Source organism: Pleurodeles waltl, chromosome 11, assembly GCF_031143425.1.
Source record: "Pleurodeles waltl isolate 20211129_DDA chromosome 11, aPleWal1.hap1.20221129, whole genome shotgun sequence".
In the NCBI taxonomy this organism is placed as follows: domain Eukaryota; kingdom Metazoa; phylum Chordata; class Amphibia; order Caudata; family Salamandridae; genus Pleurodeles; species Pleurodeles waltl.
In genome coordinates this window covers 32,843,474-32,863,703 of record NC_090450.1, presented here as the reverse complement: position 1 = coordinate 32,863,703, position 20,230 = coordinate 32,843,474, and the positions used below count along the sequence as shown (strand labels likewise).

The 20,230-nt window shown below is 45.3% G+C and overlaps 1 protein-coding gene across 3 annotated transcripts in view; it reads right to left on the bottom strand.

Moving 5' to 3' along the window:
- LOC138265309 (cytochrome P450 2J2-like) overlaps positions 1 to 20,230 on the bottom strand; it is an 83,379-nt gene that overhangs the window by 48,966 nt on the left and 14,183 nt on the right. The window contains exons 2-3 of one of the 3 annotated variants that reach the window (XM_069212916.1): positions 11,213 to 11,488; positions 2,976 to 3,138 (exon numbers count right to left, since the gene is read on the bottom strand). In XM_069212916.1, the coding sequence (XP_069069017.1) occupies positions 2,976 to 3,138; positions 11,213 to 11,488 (439 nt within the window). The remainder of the gene's footprint in view (positions 1 to 2,975; positions 3,139 to 11,212; positions 11,489 to 20,230) is intronic. The other 2 variants (XM_069212917.1, XM_069212918.1) reach the window with 2 other exon arrangements.

Below are 20,230 nucleotides of genomic sequence, written 5' to 3'. Positions count from 1 at the left end.
AAAATGTCTCTGGGTGGATTCAAGTTTCTATTAGGAGGTGTATCCATTTTCTAAGTATATATCACCAGTAAATGCAAAACAGTTTAGGCTGCTGAATAAGTCTTGGCAACCTTGGAGCACTGTTTGCCTTTGTTTTCCAGGCAATGCTAGTGAGCATCCGGTCCCACATGAGAAGCATCTTTTGGTTCCCATGCAGTGTCCGGTGAGTACGCTCACCTGCAGTAGATGCCTTTGGAAGTCAGCTATACACAGGCAATGATATGTCTGAATCTAAAAGAGCTCCCGGATAACAGTCCTTCTCGCCATGTTGCATGAATGGAGATGAAGTTAACAGTCCCCTTGAGTGTGTACATGGGGTTGTAGCTTCCAACTTGCAGCTGAAATTTAATGATTATGCTCCACAGAAGTTTGTAAACTCAGGTCTTTTATTCACCTGAACAGCTGATAGCCACAGGGACAGAAAATACAGCTGCCCTCTCTTTATGCCGCCCATCAACTTCCATTCACCCTCACTACATTCCATTCAGAACCCATGTTGTATCTAAGAACACACAGTAAAAGATTCCAGTATATCACCATTTTACTAAACCATAAACCACTACCCAGGCCTTGCTGTATGTTGACATGGTCATTGTTCATGCACTGAATACCTTGGGGTCCATGATGAAAGCATTAGGACTCGAAAACTGGTATTCTTAGTTTCTGACAACAGCCTTTCATTTTGAGCAAATACAATATGTGCTTAATTGTCATGTTTTCTGTGGTTCATATTAACTGGCCAGAGAAGGGAACTTCCATTCTCTAAGCTTTTTAATAAACACAGTAGCTAAAATCTGGGTACAAGAAGAAATGGTCTTGCATGTTCTATCCTGGAGGAATGGAAAGGGCAGTGCAAGAAAACTGGCGCATCAGCACTGATGCGCCAGGTTCTTGTAAATATGCCCCTAAGACTCTTGTTAGGCATTGTCAAATTCAAACTCATATCAAATCTTATTGTGCGCATTTTGTAAGGCACCCTTATATTTTGTTCCAAACATATACCACAACATTGAAAAGAGCAAAAAAAGAAAACATTCTGCTGTCTAAATGTAGTGGCTATAGACTTACAATAAAAAAACGAAATTAAAAAATTCATATAATCATCAGAGGATGCTTCAGGAGCTCCCTTTCAAGGAGGTGTACTTAGAATAAGTATAGAATCACTGTTGTAGTTTTAATGCATAGTAGAGGAAATATCTTATTGGTGGAAGGAAAAGATACTATTAGGGTCAATTTACTGTAACCTGGATATGTAGTCTAAACACCCAAGTGTTACTGAAAAAGTGTGACTAAAGAAGTAAACAGAATTGATAGTGAATGGAAAGGAAAGAAAACATTGATGGGTCAACTATTGACCCACTAGGTCTAGCGCTCAAGTGCACTTCTTTTCAGGCGGGTGTGCACTTGCGATAAGGTAAAATCAATCTCTCATACTACAGAAAACAGCAAATGGCTGAAGCGGACATCCCTATTGCCCCATGGTGTATGATGCGGTGGGCAGGAACAACATGTGAAAGACTGTTGCACAGACCAGTGGATGAAAATCGCTGACCCAAAGCCTCTCTATGTTTGTATTTTAAGCCAAACATCCCCTCTAGTTGAGACTGAAAAAATGGTAGTTCTGCTGTGTAAAACATATACTATCCATTCATGAGCTTAATCTCTGCCTCTTCAGAGGGGCCCCTGCTTTTAGATCTTATGAAGTATAACTCTCTCTAAAAATCTGTTGGACAAAAACTACGAAAAGGTTGTATGCAAAAATATGAAATACAAAATTATTGATCTGCAAAAATAGACTCCAAAATATTGATTGGCACAAGATCATCAATTTAAGCATACTTTAAAGGGTTTAGATTCACTATTCTAACTCCACAAGTTATTTCCTCAATAGGATTTGCCTGAAATCCTGAATGCTGGGAGTGCAGCCAACTTGATGCTGCTTGAGTTCTAATTGGAGTTATCCAGCTGTTCTGGTGAGTTTCGACCATACCAACCTCTTGAGAACCCCAGGGTGTGGACAGCAGCTCCACTGCATGACTGAGGATTCTCTGGAAGAGCCTTGCTGACATGTGCTGGCTGTCTTAGTGGTGTCGGAAATTTGAATTCTTTCAGGGCTTGGGGGTGGTCTCCAAATGACACATGTAGCCCTGAAGTGAGATTAGCTTCAATAATGAACACAGCTCCTTTCCTGGCTGGCCAGTTCTTCATCTCAAAAGTGGCCACCTTGAAAAGGTTTTCAGAATTTTATAGTAGTCTCCCCCTTTTTCAGTCTATCACAAGAGCTCCTGCTGGCAGGAGGTGCCAGTCTTTTAGGGTAGCACTGTGAAATTGTGCCAAGAGAGGCCATCTGTTTTACAGGTTTCATTAGTAAAGTGATGGAAAGGAAGGACATACAACAATGAGATAGGCTTCCTTCCTTTCCTCTAAATATGGAGTCATGTTTGGCAATCTAGCCATACAGGGTTCCAGTGCACTTCGGTGTCCAACACTTTCATCCCATATACATCCTGTGCCATCCGCGCACAGCTTGCCATTAGTGGGAGATTAAGGTATCATCAATCCAGTCCCATGGTAGGATACCACCCTTCTTTTGAGGCTTCCTCCTTCCTCGCCAACCACCCTTGTTTGCTTGTGGGACCTGGGCGGCCTGTCTGTTCATCTCACCTTGCCTCTTGTGCCAGGCTGAAATTTTTCATCCTTCCCTCTCGGTACACTCACCACATGCACTGCCAGGCGTGCATTTTAGTCTTCATTTACACTGGTGGCTAGTACATAAAACAACTTGCAGCCTTCGTGTGTGCTCCCTTCAAAGGGTCTCTTTCTACAACTCTTTGAAATTAAGGTCCTTTTGAAGGACCATGACGACATCAAAGTTGAAGATGGGGTAAGTTTTTCCTTCCTAACTTATAAAGAAGTAGAGATCAGTATCTTCTTACCATTAGTTCCAACAAATGCCACTGTGAGTGGATTTGTAGGTCGTCCAGAGAATTGCTCAGAATGGGAGATGAGGGCATTTCTTACCGTCTGGTACCCATTGAGTACAATCATTGGCTTTCCTCCCAGCCATATAGTGAAGACGTCCCCATATGTCTTTGCCAGCTGTGGAGATAAGAGTTAAAACACTTTCAATAAAAATAAAGTAATATTGCTTACTTATTAATTATGTTCACTCGTGCATACATTCCCTAAAGTAAAGAAAATCAAAAACCTTAATGGCGCATTAGACCTCTACCCTGATCTGGTTGAACATTTCTTAGTGTTTGTCAGGTTGCTTCTTACACTAATTCTCTTTGCTTAGGACTGCAGATATATTCTTGTGCTCCAATCCCAAACCAGGATTTCACATTTGTGGCCTATTGAGAGCCCTGAGTTATTACAAAGAATTGTCAGAAAATGTATTTGCACCTATTTTAGCTACCCCTAATGCCCATTAGGAGTTGAGTGCAATTTGCACTCTTTTTTTAATTCATAATTTTTATTGAGGTTGTTTGTAAAGACGAGAATAACAGTGGTAATTAACACATATCTAATAATGGTTGATAGTTAAGAGATCATATCATATGGAGAAGTCCACGGTTTGTCAATGCATAGCAGGATTAATGAAACTCAAGTGGGGCTACGTTTGAAGTTTTATCCTACCTAAGACTATTTATTATATGTATCCGACTGACTATTGTACGTTAGAGACAAAGGATAGTAGAGTTAGCAAGACAGAATAGAAATAGAAAGCAGGAAGGACTCATAACTAAGACTGACGTGAGCAAGGGTACACATCACAGTTCAGTGCACTTTGAGTGTGGATAAGCAGTAGAGGGTAGTAAGAGGTTGGGTGGAAGTTGCATATTGTACATATTTATGGGGGTTTCTAATTCAGCACAACGAGTAGTTTGTCCCAAAAAAGGCTGATTATGGTATCTTATGTTATATGTTCTTTGGGTAAAGCATAAGCAGCCCAACTGTGGCCAGAACTAGCAATGGCTTGCATTTTTCCTATAAGAGAAAATAGATTTGATCCCTTGTACCAAGAAGATGTCTATCTCTAAGAGGTCTGGCTGAATCACTGGCGGTACAAAGTCTTCAATAAACATTCCTAGTGTTACCATTATGCTGTTTAAGTTTACTTGCATATCTAGACTTGCTTTTTGAAGTTTCTTATCACCATTCCAAAGGGCTGAACATATTTACAATGGAATAAGATAAGTGCTAGATCCTCAGTGTTTCTTTATAGTTCAGCATTGATTTAAGTAAACCCGCATTTGAAGTCTATCTGGAATACAAAACTATCCATGGATCGACCGCAGAGGCAAGAGGGGGCCTGAAAGAAATTGAAAAGATTTGAAGTCTATGGCAAAGCATTTGTGGATATGTTTACATAAGGGCTATAAAAACAATGTAGAGGGGAGGGCCTTGTAGAAACAGATGATTGCACAGCCCACCAACCCAGGTTGTAGGGAAAGATTGTGTTTCACTAGTCAAAGGAGGGGTCAAGAATCGAATCAACTTAAATGTTGGAAATGTGTTGCTAACATCCTCTGCGTTCTTGAGTGTTGACTCCATTGTATGTAGAATTGCCGTTATGTTGTAGGGAACTTAATTTTTAATTAAATATTTAATCAAATAAAATAAAATAAAAATATTTTTCTGAAGTTTATATTAAATAACAATTCCATTTAAAGTAAAACAAATTTTATTTTCTCATTATATATTGCTAATTATTAAAAGTGATGTGTTCACTTAATTAAAGGTAATTTAATTATATTTTAATGAAATATAATATATGTTTTTTTAAATAAAAATAATAATTATTTTTTAAAAATAAATGTATTTTTATATAACATTTTTAATAAACTATTAATTTAACATTATTTCCTATAGAGTTTCATTTGAGAGCTTTGCCTCCATTCATTTCTATGGGAAGGTTGTTGTGGTGTGATGCTGGAATTATTAGGGCTCCGTTTTGGCTGAAGTAACTCTGCATTAAGAAATTTGGCTCCTCCTCTTTTCAGGAGGTGGAGACATGTTAATCTACATTTATGAGTCACTTTAAAATTGTAAATAGTGAATAGCCAAAAGAAGAAAAGTTACTCAAAAATGTGAGAAAACGTACAAGTGTAGATTCACTCATGTGTAACTTTACATTTGTTATTAGGCCCCAAATTGTTTATTGAATGTATAAATAAATGAGGACAATCTATGGAAGCTATTGAGGATTTCCTACTTGTTTGTATTATCCCTTCCATGTCTTTAATGTCATTAATTCTTAGTTTCTCTTTATTGAGTTTCATAAGATTACATAGCATCTTCCCAGTCTTAATGAATTCACAGAGTCTCTTTGATTTATTGTTGATGACCTAGGTGTAAGCTGGTGTGCTGAGGATTTTATCATATTCATATTTCATGAACTTCAGTTTGTATGCAGCCTCTAGGCCTGTTTCTGTAGGCCATCATGTGATCTAACTTGGTTATCTTTTTTGAAGTGTATTTAGTCTATGATTGTTATTTTTATTTATAGAGAGCATACTAATCATAATTCCACCCACAATGACTTTCAGAACATTCCATGTAATTTGTGGTGATGTGTATGGTTTGGTGTTTTCTATGATAAAGTTATTGATGGGAGTGGTCCTTTGCTTCAGACTTTTCAAATAAAGAATCAACCAACCTCCACTCAGTATTAATAGGCATTGTATAGTCTTGGTTGTAATCCATAGAGATGTATGCATGGTCTGGAACTATAATCTGTTCTTTTTTGGGGTTTGATGTTATGGAGACATGTGGGTTATCTGTCATTAAGTAATCAGTTCTTGAAAAGTGTTGTGAGGATTGGGTAAAACGTACAGTCCCTTCCAGTTGGGCTGAATAACCACCAAATATATATCTAGTTGTGAGTCGTGCATAGGTGTTACATTAGGCCTACTATTTATTCGGTCTGGTTCTGCATGAAGATGATATGTATAAACTCCAATTTGAAGGACAGTTGGAAGCCACCCCAGGACAATTATTGCTCACAGGGGAAGGTCTGCAGTTCTTTCCTGTCTTTCTTCGGTGTTGTAATTAACTACCTACCGTTTAGATTTCAGGTTGAGATTAATATTGAGAAGTCACATATTTTGGAAATAAGCACAATAATATTTTTTCCATTTCTGCTGACCAATGCGCATGTAGATTCTTCAGTCCAGCCGTCCTTCATTCGCATCACCTCCCAGCACCAGTCTGGTTTCTTGGAATAGAATTATGGGGGTCATTCTGACCCCGGCGGTCTTAGACCGCCGGGGCCAGGGTCGGCGGGAGCACCGCCGACAGGCCGGCGGTGCCCCGCAGGGCATTCTGACCGCGGCGGTAAAGCCGCGGTCAGACCGGCAACACTGGCGGTCTCCCGCCAGTGTACCGCCGCCCTTTTGAATCCTCCAAGGCGGCGCAGCTAGCTGCGCCGCCGAGGGGATTCCGACCCCCCCTACCGGCATCCAGTTCCCGGCGGTCCGCCCGCCGGGAACCGGATGGCGGTAGGGGGGGTCGCGGGGCCCCTGGGGGCCCCTGCAGTGCCCATGCCACTGGCATGGGCACTGCAGGGGCCCCCGTAAGAGGGCCCCTACGAGTATTTCACTGTCTGCTTGGCAGACAGTGAAATACGCAACGGGTGCAACAGCACCCGTCGCACCTTCCCACTCCGCCGGCTCGATTACGAGTCGGCATCCTCGTGGGAAGGGAGTTTTTCCCTGGGCTGGCGGGCGGTCTTTTGGCGACCGCCCGCCAGCCCAGGGAAAAACTTAGAATACCCTCTGCAGTCTTTCGACCGCGGAGCGGTATTTCGGAGGGGGGAACTCTGGCGGGCGGCCTCTGCCGCCCGTCAGGGTCAGAATGACCCCCTATGTGTCTGTGAGCTCATGGCACTAGTTTAGTGTTTTCTTTACTTTCACATGATAATTCAGACCTTTGATGGTCCTGACAGGCAATCTACTGCTGGATGAAATTCTTAGACCTGATGTTAAGATAGGGGATTTGGACATTAAGCATGTATGTCTCGGATTATTATTGATATAAGTGGTGCTCAAATAGTTGTCCATGCAGAACTGTGAGGATAAGGGTCTACTGTCCCCAACACTAAACATTCGGTTGTCTAGGAAGAATGTGTCTAATATGTATGAGAAACGAAATATTCTGTCTAGTGGTTTATTGTAGTTGTTGAGCTGGCAAGAATAGTCATAACAATTGGAGAAGAATAGGAGGAAAAGAAAAAAATAAGAAAAGATGAACATGAACTATAAACTATAAATTGAGAAAACTCTAGCCCCATAACCTATCCTTAGCCCTTCCCATAGCCATCTCTACATTCCCTGAAATATGTGAATCACTGTTGATACCACTTCACTCCTAATGAAGATAACAAGTAGAATCTAAGCCTGGTAATAAAGGCATAAAATATTACGTCCAAAGCAGCAAACTTGATGGCTAGTAACTTGTGACTAATCACAACCATAGGTGTAGATAGTAGTAAATCCAATAAATGAAAGTTACACACTTCCAGGAGGCTTCTCATTTTGCCGGTTCCAAAACCCAGAAGAAAAAGTAGGAAGAAAAATGTAAACTTTGAGAAGAGTGTTTTGTGTATGTGTGTGGAGGGGATTGTAGGAAACTAGCCCTTAGTTGTAGTACCCCCCTACTTTTTGCCTGATATTTGATGCCAACTTGACTGTGTGTGTGCTGGAATCCTGCTAACCAGGCCCCAGCACCCGTTTTCTTTCCCTAAAGCTGTACAATTGTTTCCACAGTTGGCACACAGATAAGTCCCTTGTAAAAGGTACCAGGGAAATCAAGGGCTCTGTGGCCTGAGAGAGTCTCTAAGGGATGCAGCATATATTATGCCACCCTAAGAGACTCCTCACCAAACACATGCACACTGCCATTGTATTTTGTGTGTTGGTGGGGAGAAAAAGGTAAAGTCGACATGGCATCCCTCCCTGGGTGCCATGCCCACAAACCACTGCCTGTGGCATAGGTATGTCACCCCTCTAGAAGGTCTTACAGCTCTAAGGCGGGGTGTACTACACAACAGGTGAAGGCATAGCTCCATGAGCAATATGCCCCTACAGTGTCTACGTCCATTGATAGTCCCTGTAAGTGCAGTGTAACCATATTGAGTACATGGGCTGGGCTAGGAGTTGGTCATTACGAACTCAACAGCTCCATGATGGCTTCACTGAATGCTGGGAATTATGGTATCAAACTTCTCAGCTCAGTAAACCCACACTGATGCCAGTGCTGGATTTATTGTAAAAGGCACACATAGGGCATCTTCTAGATGCCCCCTGAAAGTCACCCAACTCACTAGTGTGTGGCTGACTGGTCTATGCCAGCCTGTCACCACCAGACAAGTTTCTTACCCCAAGGGGTGAGAACCTTTGTGTTCTCCGGGGTCAGGGACAAAGCCTGCTGTGGGTAGAGGTGCTTCACACCTCCTCCCTGCAGGAACAGCACCACTTAGCAGTGAGCCTCAAAGCCTCCTGCCTTTTGCTCTGGTGCCTCAGGACCATCGAGCTAGTGGAAGATGCCCGCTCCCCTAGACCAAGCCCCACTTTTGGCAGCAGATCCAGCTGGAAAATTAGCAAACACCAGGAGGAGGGTCCACCCAAGCTGGGACCACCCCTAGGGTGCCCAGAGCTGAAGTGAACCCCTCCTGGCAGAATCCTCCATCTTTTGTTGGAGGTAAATAGCCAATAGGATAAGGTATGTGCCCCACTCCCTAAAGGGAGTGGGCACAGGAAGGGTGTAGCCACCCTCATGGACTGTAGCCGTTAGCTACTGCCCTCTGATCCCTGTAACACCCCTAATTCTAGTATTTAGGGGCACCCCTGAACCTTGCTCTTCAGATTCCTCGCAACCTAAAGAAGAAGGACTGAAGACCCGCACCAGCAGTGAAGACTCCAGATGACAACTGACTTGGCCCAGCCCTCCTGGCCTGTCTGCAGCTTCAAGACTCCTGCTACAAGAAGACGACTCATCCTGCAGGACCAGCGACCTCTACAAACCCTAATAGGACTGCCTGCCTTTCCTAAAGACCGGATTTCCCAAGGACAGCTGCCCTGTCCACAAAGAAACCTCCAACAAGGACTCCAGAGCCCTCCGGATCCGCGAGTCCTGCCCACTCTGCACTGCCCACCTGACCAGAGAGAGAACCCAGGCCCTAAGGGCCAGATTTAAGAAAAGTGGCACTGCATCCAAAGCAGTGCCACTTTTCTTCCACCCCTTAGCGCCCTCCTACGGCCACAATGTGCACGCCGTATTTAATATACGGCACACCATGGCGTAAGGTAGGGGCAATAGTGTCAACATTTTTGACACAATTGAGTACTGTGCAGGATTAGCACCAAAATGTTGGCGCTAATCTTGCACAGAACATAGGGGCCCATTGTAAACAATGGCATGTCCCATTTTAACGCCTGCTCTATGCAGGCATTAAAAACAGCTGGCAAAAATGACGCAGTGGGATATCTTAAATTCCACTGCTGCATATTTGTGGTCCCCCAAACAAGGGAACGCCCCCTTTGCATACATTATGCCTGGCGCAGGCATAATGTGGCACAAGGGATTACAAAGTGGCACAATGAATGCATTGCGCCACTTTGTAAATATGACGCTGCAAATTTGGCCTTGTTTAGCCACATTAGCATAAAATAATGACTCTAATGTGGCGCAAGGAGGCGCTAGGTCTTCTTAAATCAGGGCCTAAATATCTACTTTTGATATTAAGAAGTATTTCTTACCTGAAAACTGTCTTAACTGTGAATTACAAACATATTGCACTTGATACTTGAAAGTGATACTTTCTTCAAACTGTACTTACCTTCAACAAAGATCCTTTTGGTTCTAGAAATAAAGTAACAAAGAATATTTTTTGATGCATAAAACATTGGGCTGGAGTTAGCCATTGGGTGTGTGCCTCATTTCTTGACTGGGTGTGCACAACAAATGTTTTGCACAACCCTCTGACAAGCCTAACTACTCAACCACACTACCACAAAAGAGAGCATTAGAATTATCTACTTTAGCCTCTGTAAAGCTTCTGGGGAAACACTGGATGCCTCTGGGGATACACTGGATTATGTGTGCATTATACCTCACTGTACCTCACATTTGGTATAGTATATCCAGAGCCAGCTTCCTACAGGGGTGGCTTGAAAAATCTTTATGCAGCTAATCCGCATGGGGTCGGCTTTATATAGGGAGGCAAAAATTCAGCCCTATAATGTACCTTCTATGCTGTTGGGGGGGAGTTTCAGGACTTGAATCCATGATGTTAGTGTTTACTCCGAGCTCTGCAGATAAGGAGGAAGTAGTTTACACAATGCACACATACCTTGGTATTGCTGCATAAGGAGGGTCGTGCCTTTCCGCTCTAATTGGGCTTGCTGTGTTTCCAGACCCTGGGTCATTTTTTCAGTCGGTCTTTTCCCAAGAGAAAACAATTTTGTTTTTATTTAATCATTTCCAGAAAGTTTCTGCTTTGCCAGGCTCCTCTCCCAGTGTTGACTTTAGTGGGTGAGAGAGCAGCCTTGAAATGTGTGTGAAATGGAGACTTCATGCAATCTGTGTTTCACAGTAATCACAATTCATGTTAATTCCTGCAAAATGTGACTTCTCTTGCAAGAGCCAAACCCCTTTGTACCAGTGGGTAACAAGAACTCATTGGTACCATGGTGTAGCCTAGTCAGTGAGATTTGTGGGTGGGACACTGAGATTTCTCACCCATCTCCCATTAACGGCAGTCACCAAAAGGCCAGGTTTAGCGGAAGTGACATCACACGCTTTATGTTCACTCGCTGTTAGAAATGGGATCTCTAGTTAGCAGTGGTTTGCACCCTGTCCAAGCAGGGACCCTCATTCTAGTCAGGGTAAGGGAGTCACACAGCTAAGATAACCCCTGCTTGCCCCCTTGGTAGCTTGGCACAAGCAGTCCGGCTTATCTCAGAGGCAATGTGGAAAGTATTTGTACATGCACACAGAGCAACACAGTAAAAAAACTACAAAAGGACTCCACACCAGTTTGGAAAAAAAATCACTATTTATCAGAGTACAACAAGACCAAAATGACAAACATCCAACATACACAAGTCAAAATATATTGTTTTAAAAGTTTAAGCAAGTCTTAATCCATAGGAATCAATGGACAAAGTACCTGGGATGCATCAAAAACAAAGACAATGCGGGCCACAGGGGAGGTGAGGTGCTGGAAACACAAAGCAAAGTGTTGGTTCCTTACTGCGCAGAGGAGGTGATGCATCGATTCTTTCCTTGCAGGAAAGGTAATACGTCGATCTACGGACTCACAGGCTTCGTTCCTTACTGCGGAGCTAGGTCGATGAAAAATCAGCCCCCGGGGCGAAGCGTGGAAAATCCAGAAGCCCTGTGTTGATGGGACCGCGGTGAAACAGGCACTGCATTGATTCTGCAACTGCGAGACAGGCACTGCATTGATTTTTCAGTTGTGAAACAGGCGCTGCATCAATTTTTTTAGCCGCGACACAGGCGCTGCGTTGATTCTTCTAACATATCCTGACCCAGACATGTATTCAGCAGACAAGCAGAGGCACAGTATGGTTAAGCAAGAAAATGCCCACTTTCTAAAAGTGTCATTTTCAAACTTACAATTCAAAGACCAACTTCACTAAAATATGTATTTTTAAATTGTGAGTTCAGAGACCCCAAGCTCCACATCTTTATCTGCTCCCAATGGGAGATTACACTTAGAAGATATTTCAAGGCAATCCCCATGTTACCAAATGGAAGAGACAGGTCTTGCAATAGTGAAAAACAAAATTAGCAGTATTTCACTATCAGGAAATGTAAAACACACCAGTCCATGCCCTTTTTTTTAGATACACTGCACCCTGCATATTGGGTGGCCTTGGGCCTACTTTAGTGTAGGAAAAGAGAAGGTTTGGGCCTGGCAGGTGGGTGCACTTGCCAGATCAAAATGCCAGTTTAGAACTGCACACACAGACACTACAGTAGCCAGCCTGAGACGTTTGCAGGGCTACGCGTGTGGGTGGCACAATCAGTGCTGCATGCCCACTAGTTACATTTGATTTACAGGACCTGGGCACACATATTGCACTTTAAAAAAGACTTACTAGTAAATCAAATTTGCCAATCATGGATAAACCAATCTCCTTGCACTTTAGCACTGATCTGCAGTGCTAAAGTGCCCATTGTCCTAAAGCCTGCAAAAACGAAATGCAGCACAGTCAAAAACAGGAGGCCAGAGGCAAACAGTTTGGAGGTAACCCTGCAAAAAGGGTTATTTTCAAGAAACTCCCTCCCAGCCTAAAACCAGGGTAGGCCAATCAATACCTTGCTGGACTTCCCTGCTTAGGGTGACAGAACCTGGACAATGGCCCACTACTGTAGGGGCCCTTGCCAGTTCTATGCTGTTCTGAACCCAGCTGAATCCCTTTGTCTACAATCTCCGTGCCCACTGAACTAACCCAGGGGCAATGCTTCTCCTCATCTATGGACTCCATCTGTGCAACACTTAACCTTACCTTGCTCACAGATGCATCACAGTAGGCCGACAGTACCACCATGGACAACAGTGTGATGTGGTTCCATCCCCCACTTGGGTCTGACTTGGGTCCCCAACCCACGGGAAAACTCTGACCACAAGGACAACAAACAACAGAGGCCACAGACAGCTGTCAGTGTCAAGAGCCAGGTCCCAGGCCATCCCGGAGTCTCTAGCCTCTGTGGTTTCGAAAGTGCGGGGCAGTCACCCCAGGTGCCTTGCACCCTTTTTCCACTTCACCTCCCCCACCAGTTCAGGGGTGATATCCTGGCACTGGGCACTCAACTTAGGCTCTGTATCTCAGGCTGAGCTGAGGACGGGGTGGTCTCTCCCTATTCCTGTCCCTCTTGCTGGAATCCTGTACCTTCCGCTTTGGAGCGGTACCCCCAGAAAACTGAACTGTTAGAGCACCTTCGGCAGCCGCCCCTCTTAGTTCCTCTGACACCAGGGGCAACTGATTCCCCACAATGCAGTCTATTGGCATCTGAGAACAAACTATGACCCTTCTCTGGGTCATCTCCCCACTGCAGTTTAGGGACACCAAAGCAGAAAAAGTCCTGCCCGGGTCTGGAGTCACTCTACACACCTGGTGGGTGTACTGCTCTGGGGAAATTCGCCTTTCCACAACCATAGTCTGGCTAGACCCGGTGTCCCTCAGAGCAGTGACTGTGACCACCCTCTATTTTCACCTGGTGGAAGTGACGACTCCCACCTGCTGGGCTCACCAACTCACCCTCTGAGTTCACCTCCGAGTAAGGGAGTCTGTGGCATGGTCTATGACCTGCCCCTGGGGATTACCTCCCCCTAAGGCTACATGGGCCATTGTTGTAGAGGGGCAACCAGTGGGGGTTTTCTTGGGACAAACAAAGTCCTATTTCTTTTGTCCTAGCTGGGAGCACTCAAAGCAATGGGGTTGAAAATGGGGCGCCCTTGGCCACCGCCCACCAGAAACTCCCTCCTTCCTGTCAGAAGGGACATGGGAACCTTTTCTCCCCCCTTATCCTGGGACCTGTCTGTGTCTCCCTTGACCTCCCTGTCCTTTATCTGTTGGGGACCCCGTCCATCCTTGGCTGAGTCACCCACATACAACTTCTGTTGGACCCTAGTGCTGAGCCAGCGGTCAGTCTCCTTGGCAAGCTTCCTGGGGTTAGTAAACTTGCTGTCAATCAAGTGCTGGTGTAGCTCTGGAAAACGACGACTTGACAAGTGCTCCCATGCCATCAAATTGTACAGCCCCTGATAGTCTGTTACCTCGCTGCCCTTCCCCCAACCATCCAGTGATCCGCAAAAGGAATCAACATACTCCACTCAACTTTGAGAACCAAGTTTAATTCTCTTCCTAAACTTTACCCTTTAACTTTCTGGGATGAGACCACATCTCCTGGGTAGGGCTTCTTTCCTGGTGCAATACCTCATCTGATCTCCTTGCTCTAAAGCCAACAAGGTGTCTATAGGAAGCTGGCTTGGTGTGTGGTGAGCACCTATGGTTCTATCACCTTATACTAGGTCTAGGTATCCCCCTATTAGTGAAGTGTAGGCAGTGTCTAGGAAGCCACGGCTCTCTAGACGTAGCTGTGGATGAGCAGCCAAGGCTTACCTAGGCGACAATCAAAGCTTATTCAATACCACTACAGCCACACAGTACTTATACATATGAAAGAACCACACAGTGTTACAAAAATAAAGGGACTATATTAAAGTAACACAAATACTAAAATACTATAAAGGCAATACCCCAACTGGAGGTAGGTAAACACACTATGATATACACATTAGCAATCAATAAATAGCATGGAAAGCAATAGGCATTGGTAAAAGCAATAGCAAATAGTGAGGGCCCTAGGGGAGGGCCAAACCACATACTAAAAAAGTGAAATGTGAAAGTCAGTACCCCACCCAAGGAAGTGGAATCAGCAGAAGGGAGCTGGAGGAACTAGGAACCCCAAGAGGTGAATACCAGAGTGACCCCCAGCGACCAGGAGGACAGCGGTAAGTACCTGGTTTTCCACAAAACCAACACAAGGACTTAGGAAAAGGATTGTGCAAGACCCAGACAAGACTGGAAGAACCCAAAGGTGGATCCTGACAGGCGAGGACCTGCAAAGGAAGGGGTCCAAGTCCAGTTTGAGATGGAGTGTCCGGTTGTGGCAGGAGCCACTTCCCACCCTTCTGTGGATGGAGGACCAGGTTGGCGAAGAAGCTCAGGAGTGCAGCACAGGAGCAGAAGAGAAGTACCAGGAGTGATGCAAGTGATGTCCCACATCGGTGGTCGTGATGCAGTTGGTCACTGGTGCTGGAAAACCACCAACAAGCCTTGGCAAATGCCAGAGTTGGATAAGAAGGTTTTGCAAGGATGAAGAGGACCAGCGAGGTCCTGGGGACCCGACCCAAGAAGGGGAGTCCGGGTGACCCTCAGCAGCTGGGTGAGTCACAAGAGGAGGAGGCGGCCCCCACAGGCAGCAGGCCCAGAAGTCATACTAAGGCCCACTTAGCAAACCTGAAGAAGTGTCCCACGTTGCTGGAGACATTACATTACAGAAAAAAGTGCTTGGGGCCGGGGCTACACTGAGCCTGTAGATCCCTTGGAAGAGGAATAAGCAAGCCTTGGTATCTGCAAGAGTCATGGTGCTCAGTTGTACTGCAAGGAGGCTCAAGAGCTTACCATCTTCCAAGTTGGATAGGTAGTAGAGAGGACAAAGGGGACCACTCCAGACCACCACCTGTGGTGCAGGATCCACGCAGCTCCAGAGGAGAGAAGATTCGCGCAGCCGCTCGTTGTTACAGTTGGTGCCTGCAGATGCAGGCGAGTGACTCCTTCACTCCAAGGGAGATTCCTTCTTACTTCTTGTGCAGGCTGGAGACTTGTCACCCTCACAGGATGCACAGCTGGGGAAATTTTGCAGTTGCTGGAAGGAGCCGGAGAAACAATGTTGCAGAGCACAGTCATCGCTGAAGTTGCAGATTGTCGGTTCCTGAAGGGCCCAGTTGCAGTCCCAGTGGCCAGAAGATGAAGTAAATGATGCAGAGGAGTCCAATCTGCACGTCCAATCTGAGGACCCACTCAAGAAGGAGACCCTAAATAGCCCAGGAACGGGGATTGGTCACCTAGCAGGGTGACCACCTATCAGGACAGGGCTGTGACATCCCCTACCTGTCCTGGCCACTCAGATGCTCCCAGGGGCCTCTGCCCACTTTGGATTCAAGATGGCAGAACCAAGTGGCCACCTGGAGGAGCTCTGGGCACCACCGGTATGGTGCTGTTGGACAGGGGAGTGGTCACTCCCATTTCCATTGTCCAGTTTCACGCCAGAGTAGGGACCGGGAGTCCATGGACTGGTGCAAACTAGTTTATGCACAGAGGGCACGAAATGTGCCCTTCAAAGCATACAAGTGGCTTGGGGAGGCTACCCCACCCAAGACATGTAACATCTATTTCCAAGGGAGAGGGTGTTACCTCCTTCTCCCACAGGAAAACCTTTGTTCGCCCTTCCTCTGCCTGAGCTGGTCAAACAGCAGGAGGGCAGAAAGCTGTCTGAGAGGGTGACAGCAGTGTGAGGTGCCTGGAAAACAATAGAAGACTAGTAGAAGCAATGCTGGGGGTCCTCTAAGGATCCTCCATAGTGCATGGAATCATACAACCAATACTGGTAACAATATCGGGGTATAATTCCAAACATGCCCAGGTTGGGTGTTACCACTATGTAGCTGGACACAGGTAGTGGTGACCTGCGTCCAGTACACGGGTAAAATGGCTTACCCGTACTTATGAAGTCCAGTGCAATGGAGCTGGAGTTTGTAGGGGCACCTCTGCTCATGCACTCTTCCCTCTGGGCTAGGAGGGCCTACCACAGGGGTGACTTACAGTGACCTGGTGCAGTGACCTGTAGTGAAAAGGTGCATGCACCTTTTCACGCAGGCTGCAATGTCAGGCCTGCAGAAACATCTTGCATGTGCTCCTATGGGTGGCATAATAGATGCTGCAGCCCATTGGGAATTCCAGGTGCCCAAGTGCCCTGTGTACCTAAGTACCAGATCCTAGGGACTTATATGAGTGCAGCAGTAGATCAATTGTGGGGAGAGAGAGTGCAGTCACTGGGGTCCTGGTTAGCACAAGCCCAGTAAACACAGTCAAAACACACTATCAGCAGGCAAAAAGTGGGGGTAACCATGCCAAAAAGAGGGTACTTTCTTACAGTGTCACTCCCCTCTACTGAGAAGTACTTCCACAGGCCTGCCCCCCAATCTCTTTCAGGGCCTCTTTATTCTCAATGCCACTTTATAACCCCTAAACCACTGCTCTATGTCATCCCCCACAACAAAACCCTTCACCACATCGTCGAGTATATGTACCTTACCCTCAGACTGCATAGTGCAACTGCTGCCACCATCTGTGCTGGACCTGCTCTTTAAGTCCAGCTCCTACAAGCTCTGTTTGTGAGGTAAAATCATCTCCCTCACATCCATAGCATTTCTTTCCTTGTCTGCCTCTCTTTTGAGCCTGGCTAGTTCCAACTGGAGCTCACTAGTCTCCAGTCTGACCTCCAGTTCCTGTGGGGTCAGACCCCTTGAAGAAACACTGCTGCTTGCTTTGGTCCAAGCAGATTGTGATTCACAAATCCCCCATGCAGGCTTTGCTCCTCTCTATCCACAATAACATTCTCCTCTGTGTGATCATCAGCCTCATTTGCTGCAAACCAGGCCCACAGTGCCTTTTGCAGCTCCTCCTTCCTAGTGAGGTTATTAATAGGACATTTGAGCTCCTTTCAGAACTTTTTGAGCTGAAGTACTGAATAGGTCTCCAACCTCTCCTCCTTAAACACCGAGGCCCATATTTATACTTTTTTGTGCTGCATTTGCGTAATTTTTTTTTAGGCAAAATCAGTGCAAACTTACAAAATATAATTGTATTTTGTAAGTTTGCACCCCTTTTGAGTCACAAAAATGACCAAATGCGGTGCAAAAAAAGTAAAAATATGGCCCCAAATCTGCAGCGCCAAATGATGACTTACCAGACTGCAACATGATTGTGAATAAAATTCAAAAGTTGCAAAAAGAGAAAAAACAAACCAGTATATTGGGGTGTAATGGTCTGCAATATGGAAGTAATGTACACCAATCACTGTATGTTAAGCACAAATACAAGTTCTATTCTCATCGCTGATCACCAATGTTGGAAATAGGGTCTGTAGTTGGCAGTGGTTTGCACCTTTTCCAATTAGGGACCCTCACTCTCGTCAAGGTAAGGGAGTCACACAGCTAGACAACTCCTGCAGTCCCAATAGTAGCATTTGAGTTTCCGGCTCCGGGTCCACCTGATGCAGTATACTAAGGACTCACTAGTAAATCACCAATACAATTTAGACACAGAGCAATTGCACGTTAGCACTGGTCAGCAAGGATAAAGTGCCTAACATCCTAAAACCAGCCACAACTGTGACCCCTGACGACCTCTAAATGACGTCCATGCCACCTCCACAATGTACCCCACTAAAAAAGATTGTTTGTCAAGCAGATGATAGGTGAGTAAATTACCATCATGGGAATGGTAGAGGTTTTAGTTGCTAAAAGAGATGAAGGGAAGAAAGGTGATTTTTAGAACCCTATCCGTTCATTCTGTGTTTATGAAGCTCTTGCTAACAGCCAGTAGGAGACCAGTGAGTTGGGCACATTCTTTTTTAAACCATCGTCTGTATAAAACTGACACCTGCACTTTATGAGTTCTATTTTAATTAGGGTTAGAAGGTAAAGTGCCTGCTGCTGTGACCTGGATGTAAAATGTTTCAGGTCATAAGTTTCAATGCTGGTTAGACAACTTTTTTGGCAAATGCATAGGTATTGTTGGGTGCCTGGGACATAACGGTTACGTCCTGGGCAGCACCGCCCAGGTGCCGAGGACGTAATCATTACGTCCTGTACCAGGCCCTTGGGGAAGTGCTAGCACTCTCCCCAAGTGCCACTCTCCCACCCCCACAGGGCAGGGCTGAAAGGGGAATTGCTTCCCCTTCCACCCCACCACCCCACTCCCATCTAATAATGTTAGCACACAAGTGCACGCTGACATAATTAGAGGCCGCCCGAGGCGCTGGAAGCTATTTGCTTCCAGCGCGTCGAGAAGGAAAGAGGTGAGTTTATCCTCCGGCAAGGGGGAGGATTCCTCTAACAGAGGCATTTGGGGAAAGGAAAGGGTTTTCCTTTCCCTCAATGTCTCTTTCAGCATTCCTGCTGCCTGCTCTCGATGCGATCGGGCAGCAGGAATGCCCACTAGACACCAGGGATCATTGTTTATTGTGTGTTGTGTTTGTTTTTTGTGTGTGGGGGGCGGCCCTTTGGACAAGGGTCACCCCCCAAAGGGGAAAAAACACTGTTGGGCAGTTCTGCCCCCCTTGGGGGCATATCGACCTAGTGTTTTTAGGCCCATCTGTCCCTGAGGGGGGCAGAGACCACTAGACACTAGGGAAAATTTCTAAATGTTTGGTGGCGGGGTGTTTGTCAACTGGCGAAGTATGTGCATTTGTGATTATAACAGTTTATTTCTCCTTTTTTTCTAGTTCAAAGCTTTTGCTTCCTTTGCTGGGGCTCGTTTCAGTTTTGGCAGTGGTTGACCTGCGGTTTGCGTAGTTGCATGTTTCAGGTAAGTAAATAAATGTACTCCAAATGAGTATTGTTGCCATGCATGAATGACATGTTTGTAGGTGGTGTACTAAATGCAGGATTGTACGAGAAGTTGTCCTTAGATTTGTGCACAAAGATATTTGTGTTGTCTTATGTCTAATTTACTTTTCTTTTTTCTTTTTAGTGGGATATCATTGGTGATTGCTGTGTCTGTGCAGAGTAGTTGCTAGTGAGTCTAGCTTTTTCAAGCAAGTGAGTTGTGCAGTTTTTGAATACATAACTCTGTGATAAAGCCACATTTTGTTTATTACTTATTTTAGACTGTGCTGGTTGTTGTTTGCGCATTTGTCAAGTTACTTTGAATAGCAAGGATCATGGCTAGCCGCAGGGTGACCGCTCTGCAGGTTGTTAGTATGCTTTTTGCGTCATCTTCTGATCATGGTTATGAGACTGACTCTGAATCTGAGGCAGAGACGGAAGACAGAAATTCTGGCAGTGAGTTTTCTGCCCGAGAGGAGTCTTCTGATGAGGAAGCCACTCTCAGTGCTGATGAAGGGCCTGTTTTAGAGGGGGACACTGATGTGCCAATGGTGCAGCAGGCTGCAGCTGAAAGGCTTCCCATTGGAAGACCTGAACTCTGGGTTGCCAGAAACATGGAGCAGCCACAGTTGCCTGCCTTTACTGCTCTCCCAGGGTGTAGAGTAAATACGGAAAACTTTTTGCCTGTTAATTTCTTTGAGTTGTTTATGGAAGATGTATTTTTGGAAGAGATTGTTGAGCAGACTAATTTCTATGTGGAGCAATATTTGAGGGACAACACTGCCAGACTTAGGCCTCAGTCTAGAGCTACCCAGTGGATTCCCACAAATCTGAAAGAGATGAAAAAGTTCTTGGGTTTGAATTTTTTGATTGGGTTGATAAGGAAGCCGTCACTGGTTCTTATTGGTCTACTAGTCCCTTGATGGCAACGGCTATATTTCCTGCAACCATGAATCGTAATCGGTATTTGCTTCTTCTTCG